General features: G+C 39.1%; 1 protein-coding gene and 1 non-coding gene across 3 annotated transcripts in view; one reads left to right on the forward strand and one right to left on the reverse strand.

Moving 5' to 3' along the window:
• The window catches only part of LOC102922280 (aldehyde dehydrogenase, cytosolic 1), a 39,400-nt gene extending 20,610 nt beyond the window's left edge, over positions 1-18,790 (reverse strand). The window contains exons 1-7 of one of the 2 annotated variants that reach the window (XM_006985410.4): positions 18,669-18,790; positions 16,813-16,952; positions 12,449-12,553; positions 6,160-6,300; positions 4,192-4,321; positions 1,814-1,875; positions 114-242 (exon numbers count right to left, since the gene is read on the reverse strand). In XM_006985410.4, coding sequence (XP_006985472.1) covers positions 114-242; positions 1,814-1,875; positions 4,192-4,321; positions 6,160-6,300; positions 12,449-12,553; positions 16,813-16,878 — 633 coding nt within the window. In that variant the 5' untranslated portion in view covers positions 16,879-16,952; positions 18,669-18,790. Of the gene's footprint in view, positions 1-113; positions 243-1,813; positions 1,876-4,191; positions 4,322-6,159; positions 6,301-12,448; positions 12,554-16,812; positions 16,969-18,668 lie in introns of those variants that run through there. The other variant, XM_076561085.1, reaches the window with a different exon arrangement.
• LOC121826937 (U6 spliceosomal RNA) lies at positions 7,877-7,983 on the forward strand. Its single transcript, XR_006069098.1, has one exon. It is a non-coding gene; the product is annotated as a U6 spliceosomal RNA (small nuclear RNA).
• Positions 18,791-19,177: the final 387 nt, after the last annotated feature.

Raw genomic sequence — 19,177 nt, forward strand, 5'->3', positions numbered from 1 at the left:
TGACTGGGCAGGAGCCATGTGTGAACAATGACGCTCACAGCAGCGCGGGATGAGGCCTGTAAGGTAAACAGGGGACTCTAATTTGCCTGCATGTTTAGACTCTGGAGACTCACCTCTTTTATTAAAGAAGCCATGTGAAGAGCAGTGAGAGGAGTTTGCTCTGCTGGCTTGACAATCACGGTGTTCCCACAGCAAAGGGCCGGGCCTATCTTCCAAGTGAACACAAGCAAGGGACCGTTCCACTAGAGAGCAAAATTGAACAATGGACTCTTTGCATCACTCAAAACTATATTTGTTAATGATGCCTGCTACCATGAACAAGTTGGCTAACATTTCAGAAGTTGTGTGTAATTATCTAGTTTATTTTACTAAAGTTCACAAAAGAAACTAGTAAATGATAAAAAGCTCAGGACAAACTATATAGGAGAAGGGAAAAGGAAAGAGCTACCAAATTCAATCAAGTCCTGTTATTTTGAATTCTTATTTTACAAGAAAATGCTACTGCTTGGTTTCACCTATAGTTAAGCACATTATAATTTATTTGCATTTTAAAAATGTAAAATCCTCTTCCTCTTTCTCCCTGGAAGGCATTTATTGTATTTTATCCAATATTATAACTTGAAAAAATTTATAAACAGGATATTGTGTGTCCATATGTGCTAGAGAGTAATCTCAGGGATTTAAGCATATTGAATGTGTTCTCCACACCAGTGAGTTAGGCTCAGCTGAGGAAAAACAACATTGTTGGAGGCAAAGAAGTGTCACATTCACAAAGTGAGTACTTGAGTTCTGATCCCAGTAAACCAGCTGTAAGAAGTCAAATGTATGACCATTTCTTTAGTTATACATTCACCACTCATGAGTGGTGAAAACAGTCCTCTCTACTTTAGATGAATGTCCTCAGGAGTAATTAAAAAATTGATGGCTATAGCATAGCACACACCTATCTAGCATGTATAAAACGCAGGGTTTAATCCTCAGAACAACAGAACAAAACAGAAGTTAATGTAGATACTTATCCAACAGTGCTAGCTGTTAGAGTGATGTAGGTGTGTTTGAGTGTTTTTTAAGCCTTTGAAGTACATACATTAGTATGTTCAGTCTTCCTAAATGAGAGTCATTGTCATTCAGAAAAATTCAGGACACTTCATTGTGTTTTCCTTTAACTTTTAAATTATATCAGCTGTATGTGGCCAGTGTCCTGTGTTAACCTTTGAGGAAATCTGGTTACATTTAGAACATGATTTTTAGGCAGAAGAATTTTGAGTATCCAAACTTGCTATTTAAAGGTACAATACAGGCCACACACTCTTCCAGTTGTCATGGAAATTATTACTTCCGTTTAAATCAAAAGTTGTTTTCCAGGATTTGAACAATCTTGCTGCTGCTACTGTCCATGGGAAGTCTCAAGAAGGAGTCAAAACTATTGGGAGCAGTGAGCCCTGCTGTGTCCCACTGAAAGATTCCCAACACAGATGAGCCATGACAAACTTTTGTCATATACTTATAAATCACAGCTCATAAAAAAAAAAAAAAAAAAAAAGATCACAGCACAATTTCCAAAACTGCCTATGCAGTAAACACTTAGGGCTTATTAGGCAACATTAAAACACTCTCAAAGGGTACAGCAGTGTATTGAGGGGGTTCTGGACCAGCTAGCTCATATCCAAGAATCTCAGTTACAGGCTGTCATGCTTACTGAATTTCCTTCACACATAACCACCATATATGCTTCACTCATGTGGTAATGGGCTTCAGATCAAATGGAATTACAGCTTTTTCCCCACTTTGGCAGTCATGAAGGAGAACTTACAGGGATGATTTGGCCACACACCCCAATAGGTTCACGTCTTGTATAAGTGAAAATATCTCCATCTGAAAAACACAGCAGACACAGCTTCTATTAAGTTAGAATGTGGTGGGCATGCATGGCAGGGAGATGTGAGATTGATATGAGAAGAGCCCCACAGTGAATAGCAAAAGGGAAACAAAATATCCTCTCTACAAGGTTAATGACATACACAATGGGGCCTCAAACAGCAATTTGAATCCAAAGACCAAGGTACATGAAAATAAGTGATGAGATGGGGAAAGATTTGACAAGAAGTTAACACCATTCCTCGTATTCCAAGATGGCTGCCTTCTACATCACCATCATTCACAGAATTGTGCAGAAAGGAGCTTGAAGGTGAGATTTTTCTCTGGGTAAAGGCGGAATGATGTGCAAATGTTGACAGCATCTCAAATCTCCCAGGAGCAACAGCTCTTAAGAAAGCAAATGATTTTAAATAGTAAAACATCTCAAACAAATAAGAAGTCTTTCTACAGACTTATTCTAGCTTTGAGGCTTCCTTTTTCCTACCAAACATAAATGCAATCTCTTATTCCATGAACAAAATATCTGAAGTGAAATGCCATTCTTTTCTGTCTTGATTTGACTAACTCTCATGCCTCACTATCAGCACATACCTAAATGTATCTTGGAAAAGGAAATCTTAATAGAGAAAATGCTGCCATCAGATTGTTCTGTAGACAACTCTATGCAGCATTTTCTCAGTTAATGATTGACATGAGATTGCCCAACCCACTGTGAACAGTGTCATCCCTGGGCAGATGATCCTAGATTGTATAAGAAATCAGGCTGAACAAACCATAACAAGCAAGCCTACAGGAAGCCATATTTCTTCATGGCCTCTGCTTCAGCTACTTTCTCCAGGTTTCTGCCCTGAATATGCCTTCATTTCCCTCAGAGATGGAGTATAGTATAGAAATACAAGTGAAAAGGACCCTTTCTTTCAAAAGCTGCTTTTGATCATGGTGTTTTATCACAGTAAATACTCACTTTGATGTGGTCCCATTTGGACTTTTGTTGATGTATATTTTGTTCTGGCTGCCACAGGAACCTACTGCTACCACACAACCACTTTTCCTGTCAAGATCTACAGATACTTTGAATGGATTATTCTATGTTTCCTAAGAGTAGAGTAAGAAGCACAGAAGAGCCCCCTGCATAGTACTTCTGTCATCTCAATCTCATCTTCTAACTTCCTGGCTAATACCTCTTATACTGTATCCTCCAGTAAGATTGGAAGTGCACATCATAGACAGAATTTGAAGTGAGTTATTTGAGTTCCTAAAGTCATTACAGTTAGAGAATTGAAACTGACTCCAACCCTTCCAAAACTGATTCCTTTCTCACATGAAATATTCATCATGTGTCTGTTATGCTACCTGCATACCTCACTGTAGCATGAATCCTATATGCTCTTATTAATAAAAACAAACCCAGGAGCCAGGTGTAGGGGTGAATGCTGAAAGATGAGAGAAACAAAATAAGCCACAGCTAATCTTACCTTAGCAACATCTCAGACAATCCTGTTTCCTCAAACTGGAAGTCTCTGAGTCCTCATCCAAATGGATCTCAGCTTAACTGCTGCTAAAATCTTAAAAAGCCTAAAAAGCTTCTAGTTCTTGGTCCCCATGCCATATATACCTTTCTGCTTTCTGCCATCACTTCCTGAGATTAAAGGCATGTGTCTTTTCCAAGCAAGACATGAGATCTTAAGTGCTGGGATTAAAGGTGTGTTCCACTACTGTCTGGCCTCTATGTCTAATCAAGTGGTTGTTCTGTTCTCTGACCCCCGATAAGTTTTATTAGGGTGGACAGATAAAATACTACCACATTTCCTCACTAAGTAACACACAACATTTCCATAAAAAGATTCTTAACTCGACTGGTCATCATAGCTTCATCTTGCTTTGACACTTTTGAAAAGCATTAGTGTGAATTGGGTTGTTGAAGTACACTGAGCTAAGCACACTGAGCTTGAATGGGCAGAGATTTGCACAGCTTACTCATTCTGGACATGCAAAGTCTTAGGTAATAATATCACAGAAGAGATGTGAATGGCATTGTGGGAATGGAGCTCAAATAAATAATTTCTGTGGCCAGCTTTGAAAAGTGTAGTTGAGTCTATGAGAATATTCTTAATTTAATTCTGTATAAACTGTCCACAATGTTGACTCTTAATAGCACTTCCAGCATCAGACTGTATTGGGTCAATGTGAAGAGGAAAATAATTATTTACCTAATTGATGGGCACATCTATCAGGCAGAATTTGAAGGTATCTAGCTCTTCACTAATGGCCTCACCTCTACCATTACATTGCCAATTTCCCAAAGGTACTTACCACTTGGTATTGTTTGCCCATGGATCTTGTCAGCCCAACCTGCATAATACTTTAATGTTTTTATGCTGATGTCTAAATCCATCATGTATGCGTGGGGAAAGACTTTCCCAGCATTCATTGACTCCATTGTCTGAAATAAGATAGTAATATCAAAGTCTAAACTTTCAGCAATAAAAATTAGATCAAGAATATACAATCAATGTTTTTAGTACTTATGCACTAGAGAGTTTGGGAAATATAAGGATTCTTAAATCTAATGTTCCTTTTAAGAAAGTATCAAATGACTTGTCTGTGGTCACATAACAAGATCCTGGTGGGAGAGGTAGTGAGATTCTGATCGCAAATCTTTCTGTCAGACACTAAGTACCTCTGGCTAAGTACTGTCTAAGAGCTGGTTTCGTAAGCACACAACTGTAAAAATGATTCTTAGTCTCCACGTCCCAATGGAGTTCCATCAAGTTTGTACTTGTCATCTCACTGTAGCAACAATTTAGTGTTTGCAACTATTCACTATAATCATCATATTCCTCTCATGTATAAACAATCTGCTCATATAATTCTAATTGTATGTTCACATAATTGTAACAACTGTATCTTTCAACAGGGATTTGCCATAGCAGAGATTTTAACTATAAATCGCCTTTTTGGGAAATATTGTCATAATGATTTCAACAATCCCTTCTCTCAGAGCTCAGTGAACACCATGGAAGAGAAGGCAGAAGGAGTGTAGGAGCCAGAGAAGATGGAAGACTCCAGGAGAACAAGGTCCTGTGAATCAACTAAGCAAGGTACACATGAACTTACAGAGACAGAAGCAGCAAGGATAGGGCCTGCACGGGTCTGCACCAGATCCTCTGCAGATATATTAAAGGTTCTAGCTTAGTGTTTTTATGAGACCCCCTGACCCTGAGAGCAGGTGGGACTCTCACTCTTGTGCCCACTCTTGGGGCTACTTTTCTTCTGATTATTTGCTGTATTTAACTTCAATATGATGGCTTTTACTTTATCTAATTATATTTTATTTTATCATGTTTGGTTGTTATCACTTAGAAGACTGTTCTTTTCCAATGACAGACCAAAGGGAGTGGATCCATGGGGGGTGGGGAGGAACTGGGAGGAGCAGAGGGAAGGGAAATATAATTAGGATACATTGTATGAGAAAAAGAATCTATTTTTCTTAAAAGGAAAAATAAAGATTATGAAGCTCCACATTTTCCTATCTTAGCAGTCAGTATCTTCTCCTCCCCTTTTCATGAAGACTTTAAAGGATGCTTTGAAATCATACAATCCACTGGGTGGCCACCTGGCAAGATGCACAGGTTTGATATTGCCCACTATCTTAAATAAACTCAAATATGACTTTATATCTATTCTTCTTTCCCTGTGGCTCTCATGCTAACAGAGGAAGTTAGCACTTTTCAATAAGACAAATGAAAAAAGCTAAGCTTTGGGAAATGCTGATGACTGTCAATAGAACATTTCAGTTAGTATACATTTATTTCAGAGCTATCAATTCTATTTTGGCATGTTTTGAACAATGCAGAATCCTTAAGGAATGAATGATTCTCAATAATTGCTGAATTGCAGATTTTAATAAAGTAAAAGTTTGAATCTTATTTTCACCTAAGATTCTAAAGCTGATAACATTTATTCTCAATTGTTACTTGTATACCACTTTGTTTTCAGTTGGCTTTACAAAAATTCAAAACTGAAAAGACAAGGAAATGTACCCTCCATCCATGTTCTATACTGACTTATCTAACTATTGAAATTAGAAAATATAGGTCCTGAGAGCATGGAGAGCTTTAATGAGAATAGCAAAACTGGATTCTGCACTCAGATGTTCTAGAGAAAAGGCAGGTGGTAGTTTGTGGATCTGGCTCTAAATCAAACTGAGCAGCCACTTGGAGCATTGAGTGCTCTCAGGAGCTTCCCCACTGTCTCCCATTGGTTTGGGTTAATACTCACAGTGAGCAGCAGGCGATCTCTTTCCATTAAGGCAGCCAGCTTGTTCAGCAGGCGCCCCCTCTCTGAAGCATCCATGGTGCGCCATGGAGAGCCAATCTGAAAAGCCTGTCTTGCAGCCTTCACAGCCTTGTCAACATCTGCCTGGAAATCACACAGCATTCAATTCAGGATGTTCAAAACACTAGATGAGCAAGAACAACATTGCACCCTCATAAACTAGGACACAGTCCTCACAAACAAAATCTAGGTCTCCATTAGCCCAAAGTCCAGAACATTCCACACACTCGGCCCCACAGTCTGCTGGAATTGTTTCTCTTGAGCAATATTTCAAACAAGCTCCATATCCTTTTCAAATAGTTAAACTCCTAGAACAGAAGTGCTGTTTTAATAGTTGTTACTTTATCCCATTGTAGTTGAACACAGTGTTTATTTTATTTGAAATAAGTTTCTAGTGAATTTACACACTTTATCTCATTTGATACAGAAAATGCTATAAGAAAAACCTATTCCTCACTTTACAGATGAAGAAATTAAAGCAAAAAGAGAAAGGCTATCTCAGGACAAATAGAGTAGCTGTAAGTTATGTGTTCTGCTCATTGCTCTACATCTGCCACTTAGACCCTCATGTCCATATTCTTTCATTGCCACTCATAACAGTGGTACCACCTGGGTGACAACTGGATAAATTTATCTGCTAGTGTTCAATGTTTCACATTCAAACTGAAGCCTTGTGTGTATGATAAGCCCCTGGCATACAAAGTTATTTACTCTAGTCCCTAAATAAGTAGAGAAGACGGTTTCTTTTATTAATATACTGTTTTTATCCTCATTAATTGAAACAAAATAGAATAAGAAAGTCACACTCATATTGTTTAGCTTTTCTGTTTTTGCTCATGTACTTTTTATCACCATTGCATTTTTCCTTTAATTTACTCCTTTAAATTTCTTAAGCCACTTCCCTTCCAAACTTTGCCAGTGCCACTCCATTCCTCTGCAGATATTCACACTTCTTCTAGTCTCTTCTAGTTCACCTGCTGAAAGCATCACTGTTCCTTCCGTTTCTACTCCATGTGCTTTTTTAACTTCATCAAGTCAACTGCAAATAGTATGTATGTAAGGACTATTCCATAACTATTCATCCACATGACTCACTAACTCATGGAACCCTGTAAATCAGATGATCAAAACGACAGTGGGCTTCAGCTTGTCGTAATGAACCTTGAGAATGAGAATACTGTGGTCTTTAAACCACACATTTTAAACTAGTGAGACACAGCCCTGTGTGGATCCCTCTGCTCAGTGTTCTGTCATTGGCCTTTGCTTAATGAGAGCTCCCTGATCTCACCGAGGGGTGAAGAGAAATGACTTTGAGATATCTTGTAACCAGGACGCAAAAAAAAAATAATAAAATAAAATAAAAAATCAAACAAGAAAACCCTGCCTCTAGAAAACTGTTATGAGTAAATTTGTTTTTGTGGTTTTGTCATTTGGGTTATGACTCTCCTTTTCTCAAACCAGATATTTAATCTTACAGGACTAGAAATAAAATAAAGATGTGAATTTTTAATTTGAAAAAAAAAATGGATTCTGAGTTTTCCTTTTTAGTTTTGAAGCACCCTAATATCCATCCACTGTGGGTAGACTTTCTTCTGAAACATTCATTAGATGGGAAGAACACACAACTGAACATCACATTATCATTATAAACAGAGGACTCAAGCTAACTTCAGCAGCACATATACTAAAATTGGAATGATACAGAAAAGACTAGCATGGCCCCTGTGCAAGGATGACACACAAATTCATGAAGCATTGCATACTTTTAGGAAGCCAAGCCAAGACACACACACACACACACACACACACACACACACACACACACAAAAAAAAAAAAAAAAAAAACCAGGTAAAGGAACCTATTCAAGACCAGAAATGGAAATAGAAGCAATAAAGAAAGCATAAACTGAAGGAATTCTGGGAATGGGAATTCTAAGTAAACACATGCTTCCCTTAGTATCCCGGAAGAATTGTTCCCCAAATCAGCAAAAGATAATTTAAATTCATGAATGCTAAACTTATGATGTACTATTTATATATTACCCATCAGACATCTTCTCAATAACTATGCTTCTGATGCTGAGTACAAATGCTAGGTAAGTAGTAGATAAACTATACTGCTTCAAGAATAATGGCCAAAATTGTCTGCCCACTCAGTGTGTACAGAGCTGTAGCAGGCCTCATTGCATCATCTATGTCAGCAGCTACACAGTTCAGATCCCAGGGTTGAATTCAGCAGTGTGGAATCTGAGGGTGCAGATGGTTCACTCTACTCTAACTGAAGTTGTGCTACAACTTGTTTGAAGTTCATTTTCCTTATCTATAAACTCACAGCTATCTCACACTCTATGTGGCAGATATGCTTAATGCTCACAAGATAGGGTTAACTGTGGTCCTAGAAGACAACCCAATATGAAAATGATTACACAGCATCCTAGTCCATTCTAGCACATCCTTTCAGCTTCTCTACCCTCTACTACATAGGCTTTTACTGTTGTACAGCCTCCCATTCATTCTCTCTGCTTCCCACTTTCTCTTTAAAGCTACCAGGTTAACTTTCACATAATTTATCTTATCACATTTTTTTGGATGTTTGTAACTGCTGGCTTCATTTACAATCCTAAGAGCAAAGATCAAAGATCTCCATTTGGCTTTCAGGTCTAACATTTTCTGAACAGACTTCACTTGCCAACGACTTCCTGTTCATGTTTCTCCTGATCCAGCTGAGCCAGCCCTTCTCATCTTTGCTCCTGAAATTCTTTTTGCATAGAGAATGTCCTACCAGCAAGCCCATATACTTCCAAAATCTTACACATTTTTCAAGGCCTGTTTTAATATAATAATCTATCTCAATAGTCACCAGGCACCCAGCTCACTGGTAAATAATAATCAAGAACTGGTTAAGCTACAAGAAGAAAGACAAGTTCTTTATTACCACAAGTTACTATTTTACTTAAGTATCATGAACCCTGTTTTAGTGATAAACAAGGAGATCTTACCTTATGCTAGTAAAACACAGAAGAATTAGAACCAACATTTGATGCTACATCTGATCTCCACATTCAATTTTCTCAGCAAGGATGCTCAATAGCACTACTTTGTTAAATAGTCACTGCTGTTTGTTTAGTACCTCCATATGTATAGAACAATGATTTTTTTCAGTCTGTTCATTACCCTGTGAGACTCCATTTGATGAGTAGCTTTTGACTCCATTTGGAGGGATAAAGATGATTGTAGCCCCTAGGTGGACCCAGGAACTCTATCATGTACCACCTACCTAGCACAGTCTGATCGAATGACTTCTTCCTGGGGATAGAAAGTGGGCCACCCTGTAAGGCTACTAGGGTGAAGTGAAAGTGTGTGGGCAAGTAAGCAGATTAAAATCAAATCAAGGAAAGCAGAGAAAGAACTTATCAGACACCCAGGAAATGGTGCAACTCCCTTGCCTGGTTCCCATAAAGTGATGGACACCTAACACTGTAATGGCATGGCCTCTGAAGAAGCTATTGTCTGATACCTGGTGTGTGTGTTAGGAGCCAAGGACTCTTTTACTCAGCTGTGTCCCTGCCATTGAAGCAGACTACTGGACAGCCAGTCTGTTTACATGCCATTTTCTGTTCTAGACCCAGTTTGGCTTTTGATTTTGCAGTTTAGCTTGGCAGCTTCTCTCTCCCACATTATCCCAGCCCTCCTCCACCAGCTCTGCCCAGGCATGGGTTTCTTACCTCTCGAGATTCTCTCTAACCCACTTCTGAAATCTCTTTAACTCTGCTGCAGACTCTTTAACTTGTATTCATTGAGTAACACATATATGCATATACTGTGCTACAAACACACTTACTTTGTGATGTGTGGTATGAAAATTAATGTTAGTAATCAATACTGGAATAAAGAATTGGCATTCTCTGCAGGCAGATGATCAAGGTGGGTGGCTTTTCTATCAAATTGCTGTTATTTAAATGGCTAAATCTTGGGAATTTGTTGCTATTCCATGCAGTAAGACATTATGGAAAAACATAAATACATTCATCTGTTTTGGATATGACACATAAGCCTCCTATTGCTGTGGATGATTGATTGATAAATAAAACACTGATTGGCCAATAGCCAGGCAGGAAGTATAGGCGGGACTAGCAGAGAAGAGAATTCTGGAAAGTGGAAGGCTGAGGCAGAGAGATGCTGCCAGCCACTGCCATGACAAGCAAGATGTAAGGTACCGGTAAGCCACAAGCCACGTGGCAACTTATAGATTAATAGAAATGGGTTAATTTAAGATATAAGAACAGTTAAAAAAAAAAGCCTGCCACGGCCATACAGTTTGTAAGCAATTTAAGTCTCTGTGTGTTTACTTGGTTGGGTCTAAGTGGCTGTGGGACTGGCAGGTGAGAGAGATTTGTACTGACCGTGGGCCAGGCAGGAAAACTCTAGCTACATCCTATGACTTATTCTTGTTGATATTTATAAAATAAATCATACTTTAAATAATTATTTTCCATTTTGTGACAATATTTTTGCATTATCCAACATTACAATTCTCATAAATGTTTTTGATAGTGTTTTTTTACACTTCAAGCTTCCTGAATTATCAATTTTTATTCAGGGGCTGGCATTTCCAAGATAATTTGGAATTAAACAGAAAACAGTGACTAGGTTAACTGTGATTTACTGTCATCAAATCGTGTGGCCAAAGGAAAATTAAATGTTACAATTTTGAAGTCAGAGCCACTGAAGTGAAAAAAAAAAAGTATTTGCTCTGGTCCCTGCCCCACACTCAAGATACCATGAAAGGTGGGATATAAACCCATTCTGCAGCCCCATTCTGCTTGTAAGTGGAATCTTCAAAACTTTTAGCCTTTGACCTAATGAGGAAGTCCAGAATATCAGACTCTGCTGTGATCTTTACCAGGTTAGAGCTTTTCTCTAAGCAATGCTCGTCACCCTTCATTAGAGTCCTCACAAATTGTTTAAACATCAACAATTCTATATTTGTTTAGTAATTCCAAAAAAGGGTACAGATACAGGACTGTGGTGTGAAGCAAGCTCTTGCTTATCACAGATAATGTCACTAACAATTTAATCACAGCAGCCGTTCTCAGCCTTCCTAATGCTGTGACCCTTTCCTCATCTGTGGTGACTCCCACCATAGAAGTGTTTTTGTTGCTACTTCACAACTGTCACTTTGCTACTGTTATGAATCATAATGTAAATATCTGTGTTTTCCCATGGTCTTAGGTCACCCCTGTGGAAGAGGTATTTGACCCCTCCACCCCCCACCCCGAACAAAGGCATCACTATCCATAAGCTGAGAACCACTGCATTGTCTTAGATGACTCATTTGTCCCACCAACCAGATCGGCTTGGCACAGCGACTTGGCTTGCAGTTTGCCTGGTATGAATTCTTCCTGTTGATCTTTCTACAGGAGGGGCAGTTGTCACTAAGGACAGAGCAGATCAGTGCTCCCTGGCAAGGCTGCTGGCATGGTCACCAGCTTTCCCTTTTGTGCCTGAGAAAGAAGATAAACCTCACTGATTCCCCCAGCAAAGTCCTCAGCCTGCCTGACCTGCCAAGGTTTCTACTGAACCAAGGCAGAGAGGGTTTTTTTCCTGATGAAACCAAGCCCTGTGTTAGAGCAAGATGTCCCATAGGAGCTAACTGTTCAAGGCTTCAGTGTTAAAGCAGCAACAACATGATTTTTGTTAACTGATATCTACAGATTTGTAGTCTTCTTTCTGGGTGTCGTTCTTGTCATCAAGGAGAAGGCATGATTAGTTGACATGCACCCTAACTATGTGACTATATTAAAATTCCATGTCCCATATTAAAAGTTAATGCTAACCCTTAAGAAATGAGACAAGTTATTTAATAGTTCATACTTCACTATGTTATAGTAGTCTCAGACCACTGAAGTTTTGGACCCCACCTCCAAATTCTAAATCCCCAGGTAACATTAGAAATGCTAACATCTGATCTATAGCCCGTGATTTTTACTGTTTCTTGTTCACTTGATCTTATGTTCTTTTTTAAGTTCTCTTGTATCATGGTTATTTATATTGTCTACCAGATGTATATATGGCCAATTTTATTATGCCAAGGACAACAGAACATTTACCCATCTGCCTGAGCTGTCATGTGTCCATGTGTTTTACTGAACTTGCAGTAGACTTTGAACTCAGAACAGTTAGAAGCAAAGATCCTGGCATCAACTGGACCTGTGGGTGTTAGAAAACTTACCTTGTCTCCTTCTTCCACATGGCAGATGACCTCCTCAGTCGCCGGGTTAAGGACAGGAAATTTCTTGCCACTCACTGAGTCATGCCATTCATTGTTTATGAAGATCTGTGAAGATACAGCAATGGCAGATAAAATGCATATAAATATGCAGTAAATTAGAGGGCTTGATAAACTAGAGTTGAGGTATTAAATGTTGCCTAAATATTATGTGTCTTTATCTGTCTAAAAAAGGTTCATGTGTGTGTCATTTAACTCCTAAAGAAACATAGAGGTTAGACAATTGGGAATTCAGGTGTGTGTCATTAGGACATAGCGATTAGAAGAGGCACCCTTCCATCACTGGAAAATGTCTGAATTTCAGAATTCACACCCTGAATTTGAGATTTTTATGTGCATTTGACTCCATTCCTTCCTCTATATAAAGGAAATCTTAGCCTTGTAACATGGCCATTATGAGAAAGCTAACAAAAGCATTGAAGTTAATTTCTTGTGTGCACAAAAATATTATTAGCTAATGAAATATTTTTGAGCATGGAAAGTATTTTCACTTGATAACATAAATTCTTTAAAGATATGTGCATTTGTATTTGCAAGTATGTGCTTGCCTATGTGAGTTTCTGTGTAGTACATGCATGCCGGTGTCTGAGGACAGAAGGCCTTGGCTGCCTTGGAACTGGAGTTACAGACAGTTCTTCCTAGTGTTCAAGGTGTGTGAAATGAGAAAGGAGAAGTAAGACCCCAAATCCCTGGAAACAAAATCCTTCAACCCTGAGACCCTTGGAAGACCCTCAGAACTTCTCTCTGGTGAAGTCCTTGTCAGACAGGACATGAGTGTGCAGGACAGGCTGACAGAAAATTAGGAGAAAATGAGAGAAGAATGACATGATGGGAAACAGATCTTGGGAACATCAGGTAAAAATATTTTAGAAGTTGAAAACTACAGAAAAAATACACCGGGCAAGATAGCTAATGTTGATCATTCCCCATGAACCAGAACCTGCTTCAAGTGCCAATTAACAATGAAATGCTCTCTCTGCTTACACCTCCTCAGGAAATGGGATTCCTCATAATCCCACTGTAATTGTAAGAGAGAAGAGGCAGTAGAGATGATAGAGTTTGAGCAGTGGCCCTGTAACTTTCAGAGGAGCTCTTCATGAAAAAGCTCAGTAGCAGAGAAGGAGGGCACCAGGGGCATTTACTCACAGCTAAGGAGTTATGGAGACAGGGATGTGATGGGTGCACTGGGATTGATAAAGTAACAGAGGCTTTCAACACAAAAGATTTTGTATTTCCGTTTTTAAAGAAAAAAAGGGGGGGCTTAAATGTTAAACTCCATTTGATCTATCTCCATCAAAGAGAACTGAACTAGAAAATGAGGAGAAAAAAACACTTTGAAAGTTAAGATTATGCAACTCTCTGACTATACTTGTTTTTCTGTCTCTTTTTGTTATTAATCTGCTTGTCTGTTCCTTTTCTTGTGTCCCAAACACTGTTAGAGAAGAAAAAAATCTCCCGGGCAAGAGAACAGAATCTCTCACCTGGGTGTTAGACTTTACAATACAGTTGGACTGGTTCAATCACTGTGGATAAGGGACTGCTCCTAGGAAGCAGGGATCACCTCAAGTCAAACTGAAGAAATAAGTGGAATAATTAGTCCTTTAATGAGATACTGTACTTGTCTTTCGTGGAAGCCCCACTCCTACTGCAAAAGTTTGGACTGCGGCACTGGAGGAGATAAGTCTGATCCCTTTTCTGAGTTATTCAGACAAGAATAACTTTCCCTTTTCCTCTTTCTATCACTCTTCTGAGAATGGTTTTCTTAACAGTTTCGTCTTTTCTGCCAAAATTTTGAACTTGCTTAGTCCTTCCTAAAAACTTTCCTGCTCTTCATGTGGCTTCTAGTCAGCCATGAGTTCTACTTCAAGGACAGTTTGAGTGACAGGAATATTCCCCTCCTTTTCCAGTCTCCTCCTGTGGGCAGCTGCTGAGGATTTACATCTGACTTGCCCTGGAGTTTTCCTTCTAAGTTCCAATAATAGTCCTCCAGATTTCATTTGGTTCTAGTCATAGATTATTCCACTAATGAGACTGAGAACCCCAAGAAATGACCTGGTATTTTCCTGATATCAATAGCATATGCCTCTTGTAATAATAAAGAATAAAATTAAAACAGTGAGGAAAATAATATAGAAATTGAGACACTGCTCAGGCAAAGCCTTTTGACAAATATTTCTAACCCCTCCCTTTCATGCTTTGCAACCAGGAGATGAGTTAACAGCCATTGTTTCAACCCCTTTAAGAGGGAAAATCAAATATAATTCTCTAGGGGACACAGTAAAAGGAACATTCACAGGCATAGAGAAAGCTCCCCATTGAGATTTAATTGCATACATAACTGGTATTCTCCCATGTGTGAAATGCTGTAACCAGCACATCAAAGATATAGTGCTTACTGAGTAGACCAGAATTATGTAGAAGATACATGGAAAAATCAAAATTCACTGAGTGGCATTGTTTATTATTAACTAGAGAAGTATTTGAACACCAAACAAATGCATTCTTGGCTCTTAAATACTTAAGCCCATCATTCTTCCTCAAATGTCGTTATGTAATATGTTTGCAGTGAAGAAGTTTTATTCTAGAAACATCTGTGTTAAGGAATTATTGGTCCTGTGCTTGTACTTCGGACTTTGAGGAATACCTCAATTTTCTAGTACTTTCACCTCATTTTTAATTAATAAGTGCTAAATGAAATAACTCAAAGGAAAGACAGTTCACTTTAAACCATCCTTCACACACACACACACACACACACACATACACACACACACACACACACACACACACACACACACACACACACACACACAAAGTCTTAGCAAAATTCACAAATGACAAATTAAGGAAAGGAAGAGGGGGATCATGATGCCCAAATTAACTTTCCAACTGAAATCATGCAAACCAAACTCTTTTTCATGATTCAAATCTAACTATATAAGCAGTGTCAACAATTCCCATCTTCTTGAACTACCTGGTTTGTAGACTGTGACAGTAATTTCTTGCAAATGAGAAAGTGTGTGGAGGATGTCTATGGTGTGCACACACCTTTGACATCTATGAACTGTTGGAGAATGTGGACACATTATAGTTTGCATATTCTGACTTGTCAAAATCTAAATCTAAATTGAAAGCATTTTTCTCTCCATCAAAACGTTGTGAAATCAAGCCTGAGGGCACTTCTAGCTGTTTGTGGGCCATAGCCCAGGCTCACTCTCTCTGCAGAACTTGTCCTAAGCAAAGAGCCCTAAACCAGGCAAGTATACCACTTCAAGTGCTTGGGAAAATGCAAAAGCTTTCAGTTATTCCAAATCACATCCATTTACTCAAAAGGAAAAAGAAATACATGAGAGAGGGCATCAGGCTCTTCTCATTAACTTTAACATTCTTGGATTTCATTATTTAGTTTAGAAGTCAGCCTGATTCTCTCCAGAGTTGAACAGTTCATCTCTCACTTTGTTTTCTTCATTATACTGAAACAGATAACTTTAAGTGACTTTTCTAATAACTTGGGTGTGTGTTGCGGTGGGGGGAAGGTGTGTGTGTGTGTGTGTGTGTGTGTGTGTGTTATATTTATTTCTTAATTTTGGAATCTTAAGATCTGCTAAAGAAATAGCCATGAAACTACTTAGTAGACACAATTACAAGAGTCCCTCAGGACAAGCCCAGCCTGATCATTTGCTCTCCCTGGCTGCAGATTCCAAAGCCTGGGTCAGCCTCCTCCTCTTGTGCCTCTAAATATTTAGCAGCTAGCAATGGCATGTTTTCTCCAACAACAGCAAACTAGCCTGGAGAAATAAACAAGTACTGTGCCTATCTCAAAATAAGAAAAATAATTCAAGTCCATTTGGGGGGTTGGGCAGCAGCCTCCATTCAATATCCAGGTTTAGCTCCTCCAACCTCAACAATGTCAACAAACATATAGTTATGTTATCCTACTTCAGGGTGTTATTTTGAGAGAGGAAGACACTTTTCCGCATGTCTGGCTTCATTCAGTAAGTTCCTCTGTTTGTCTGCCTTACCATAAGCACTCACTGCACAGGGTTAATAGAACTGTTGCTCACCCTGGGTCACTGCACTCTGCCACAGGAACTGTTTGCACAGAAGAAAATCTCTTTTCCTTGGACATATGTCAAGATATAAACTCATGAGAGGTTGTCTGCTATGGTTTAGAATTCATCACGGAATCAGGCCACTAACTTAGCAAGCATTATATTTTTATGGTAGCAAACAGCTCTAACAGAAACTGCAATGGACCTATACTTTAACCAGGCCCCCAGGGAAAGCCCCACTTGCAAGTGAGTTACCTTGGTATATTGGATCTTCAAGTTGGCCAGCGGGGCAGGGACTTGAGGTTGTGCAGGGGAAGACATTGCTGGTTTGGCTGCTGGAACACAGGTGACAGGCTCAGCAGTTTGGTTCTGACAGAGCACTTGATCCTTTTTATCTGCATGAATGAAGGGTCATTTGCATATTGGGATATGATTGAATGGGCAGTCTCAGGGCAGGGCAGAAAGAACACAACTCTCTTCTAACGCTTAGGGCTGGGAGCCTTTGCCTTTAAATGAAAATCCTTAAGGAACCTGCATCTCAGCCCTGAACTTCCATCTGGAAACTGCTCACTATTTACAGATGAATTAGTTTAGGAAGCCAAACCTGTGCCAAGTATGTGTGTGCAGCTGCTCCTGACACTGGAAGTCAGTTATTGTTTTCTGGGTCTTTCATGACTTTTTATGTTCTTGTGTAACTTTCCGTTCTCTGATAGACTGGGAATCAGGGAATTAGTGAAGTGGAAAAGAAAAGGCTCTTGTTCTCAATAGGAGCTGGAGAGAGAAGACCATGAATCTTCAGGTCAAAGATGACAGAATACACATCTTTGTCCCAGGTCAGAATGATGCTGGGGAGAAAGGCTCTCTCTCTAGACTGTTTTTGGCCACCTTTAAAAAGTCAGTCAATCAGGTCTATTTCCAGTCTGAGTAGCAGTCCTAGTATCAAATCAGATTCGATTACCTTTGTCTTTTCAGTGGGAACAAAAAATTGTCCAGGCCTTTTCAGTCAGAGTTCATGGTCACACACAGATCCTCAGAGAGCATTATACTCTTTGAAAGTGAAGAGTCTTTGAAAGCAAAAGTAATGGAAGTTTTGGGAAGGGACTGGACTTGTGAATAATTACAGTTTTCAACCTGTGGGTCTCAACCCCTTGGTGGGGGGGTCACATATCAGATATCCTGCATATCGTATATTTATTTAACAATTCATAACAGTAGCAAAATCACAGTTATGCAGTAGCAACAAAATAATTTTATGGTTGTGGGTCACCACAACATGAGGAACTGTATTAAAGTTTCACAGCCTTAAGAAGGGTGAGAACCACTGAGTTCCACTAGAGTCAAGGCAGTGTACAAAGAACGATTGTAAATTGCACTCCTTAAGAGTTTAAATTCTGAACAGTTTGAGCCAGGAACGTTGTAAAGGGCAGTTTTTAAATGTAGCATTTTCATTTTGAATACAATGCTTCTCTATGTTGCTGCTTCAGCACAAGTTAGAGAAGGAACAAGATAAAACTCTTTGGATGCTCTGGTTATTAAGAACGAACAGTGACAACTTCTTTGTAGTACAGTTGCCATCTCCCCTGCATGGGGACTTAGCTAGGGGCAGGAACAGGAGTTTGGGAACCTGTTTCTCTTTCCACCCTGACCCAAGCTTCTCATTTTGTAAACACACAGAGGAATACAGCTTATGATTATAGGCCTCACAGTATAAGTCTGAAACCTCACTTCAGGCAAGGCATCTCCAGTCTGTTTCAATAGCCTCTTTTTGTTTCCTCTTTTCCAGTTCTGTCTTGATAGCCACAAGATGATCCCCACATAGGCTAAAGATCAGCTTGAGGTCTCCTCAGGAGTAGTTACATACACAGGAATTATGTTTAACCTTTTAATCATCCTGGCAGGGATTGGCAAACTTTTTCTCATGAATCAGATAGGAAATACTTTCATCTTCCTGGGACATACCAATTCTTTTGTAACTTAGTCTATGCTGATTAAAAGGAGCAATAGACAACTGATGAATGAAAGAGTTATTATGTTTTTAAACTAATTGTATTTAGAAAAAAGGAGGCAAGTCAGGTCTGGAACACAGAATATTCTATATTCTAAGGCAGTACCTTTTGAATGTCCTTGTGTACTTTGAACTGCTCACTTGGATAGCTTGAACTGGGATATAAACTTCTATTCTTCCAATCCTCCCTCACTTCTGCCTCCTTTTCATTTTGGAAACTTGTTTCCTGTTTTACAAAGGCCTTTTGAGTTAATCACACAATTGCTCAACAGCTGTTACCTAAGATGCAAACAAGAGCTCTTGCCAATGCCCAAACAGCTGCATTTTGCAGAGTCACAGTTGTTTGTGGAATCAAAACTTAATTATTTGATGCCTAGGGAATAAAAATACAGGTTGTAAAACATTCTTGGCATTCTATCTTACTCTCTGAGTGGGTACCTCATTTACTGTCTTTCACTAGATAATTATGTAAGAATAACTCCTTAAACCAATCACTGCATAGAGTAAAGGAAATTTGGGAGGCAGTTACCATGACTGCCCATTAATTTTCAACAAGTACATACATGTATGCATTCCTAAACTTTTGCTCGGTTTACCAGAATGGTTTTCTCTGCT

Source organism: Peromyscus maniculatus, chromosome 1 (genome assembly GCF_049852395.1).
Source record: "Peromyscus maniculatus bairdii isolate BWxNUB_F1_BW_parent chromosome 1, HU_Pman_BW_mat_3.1, whole genome shotgun sequence".
NCBI classification, from domain to species: Eukaryota; Metazoa; Chordata; class Mammalia; order Rodentia; family Cricetidae; genus Peromyscus; species Peromyscus maniculatus.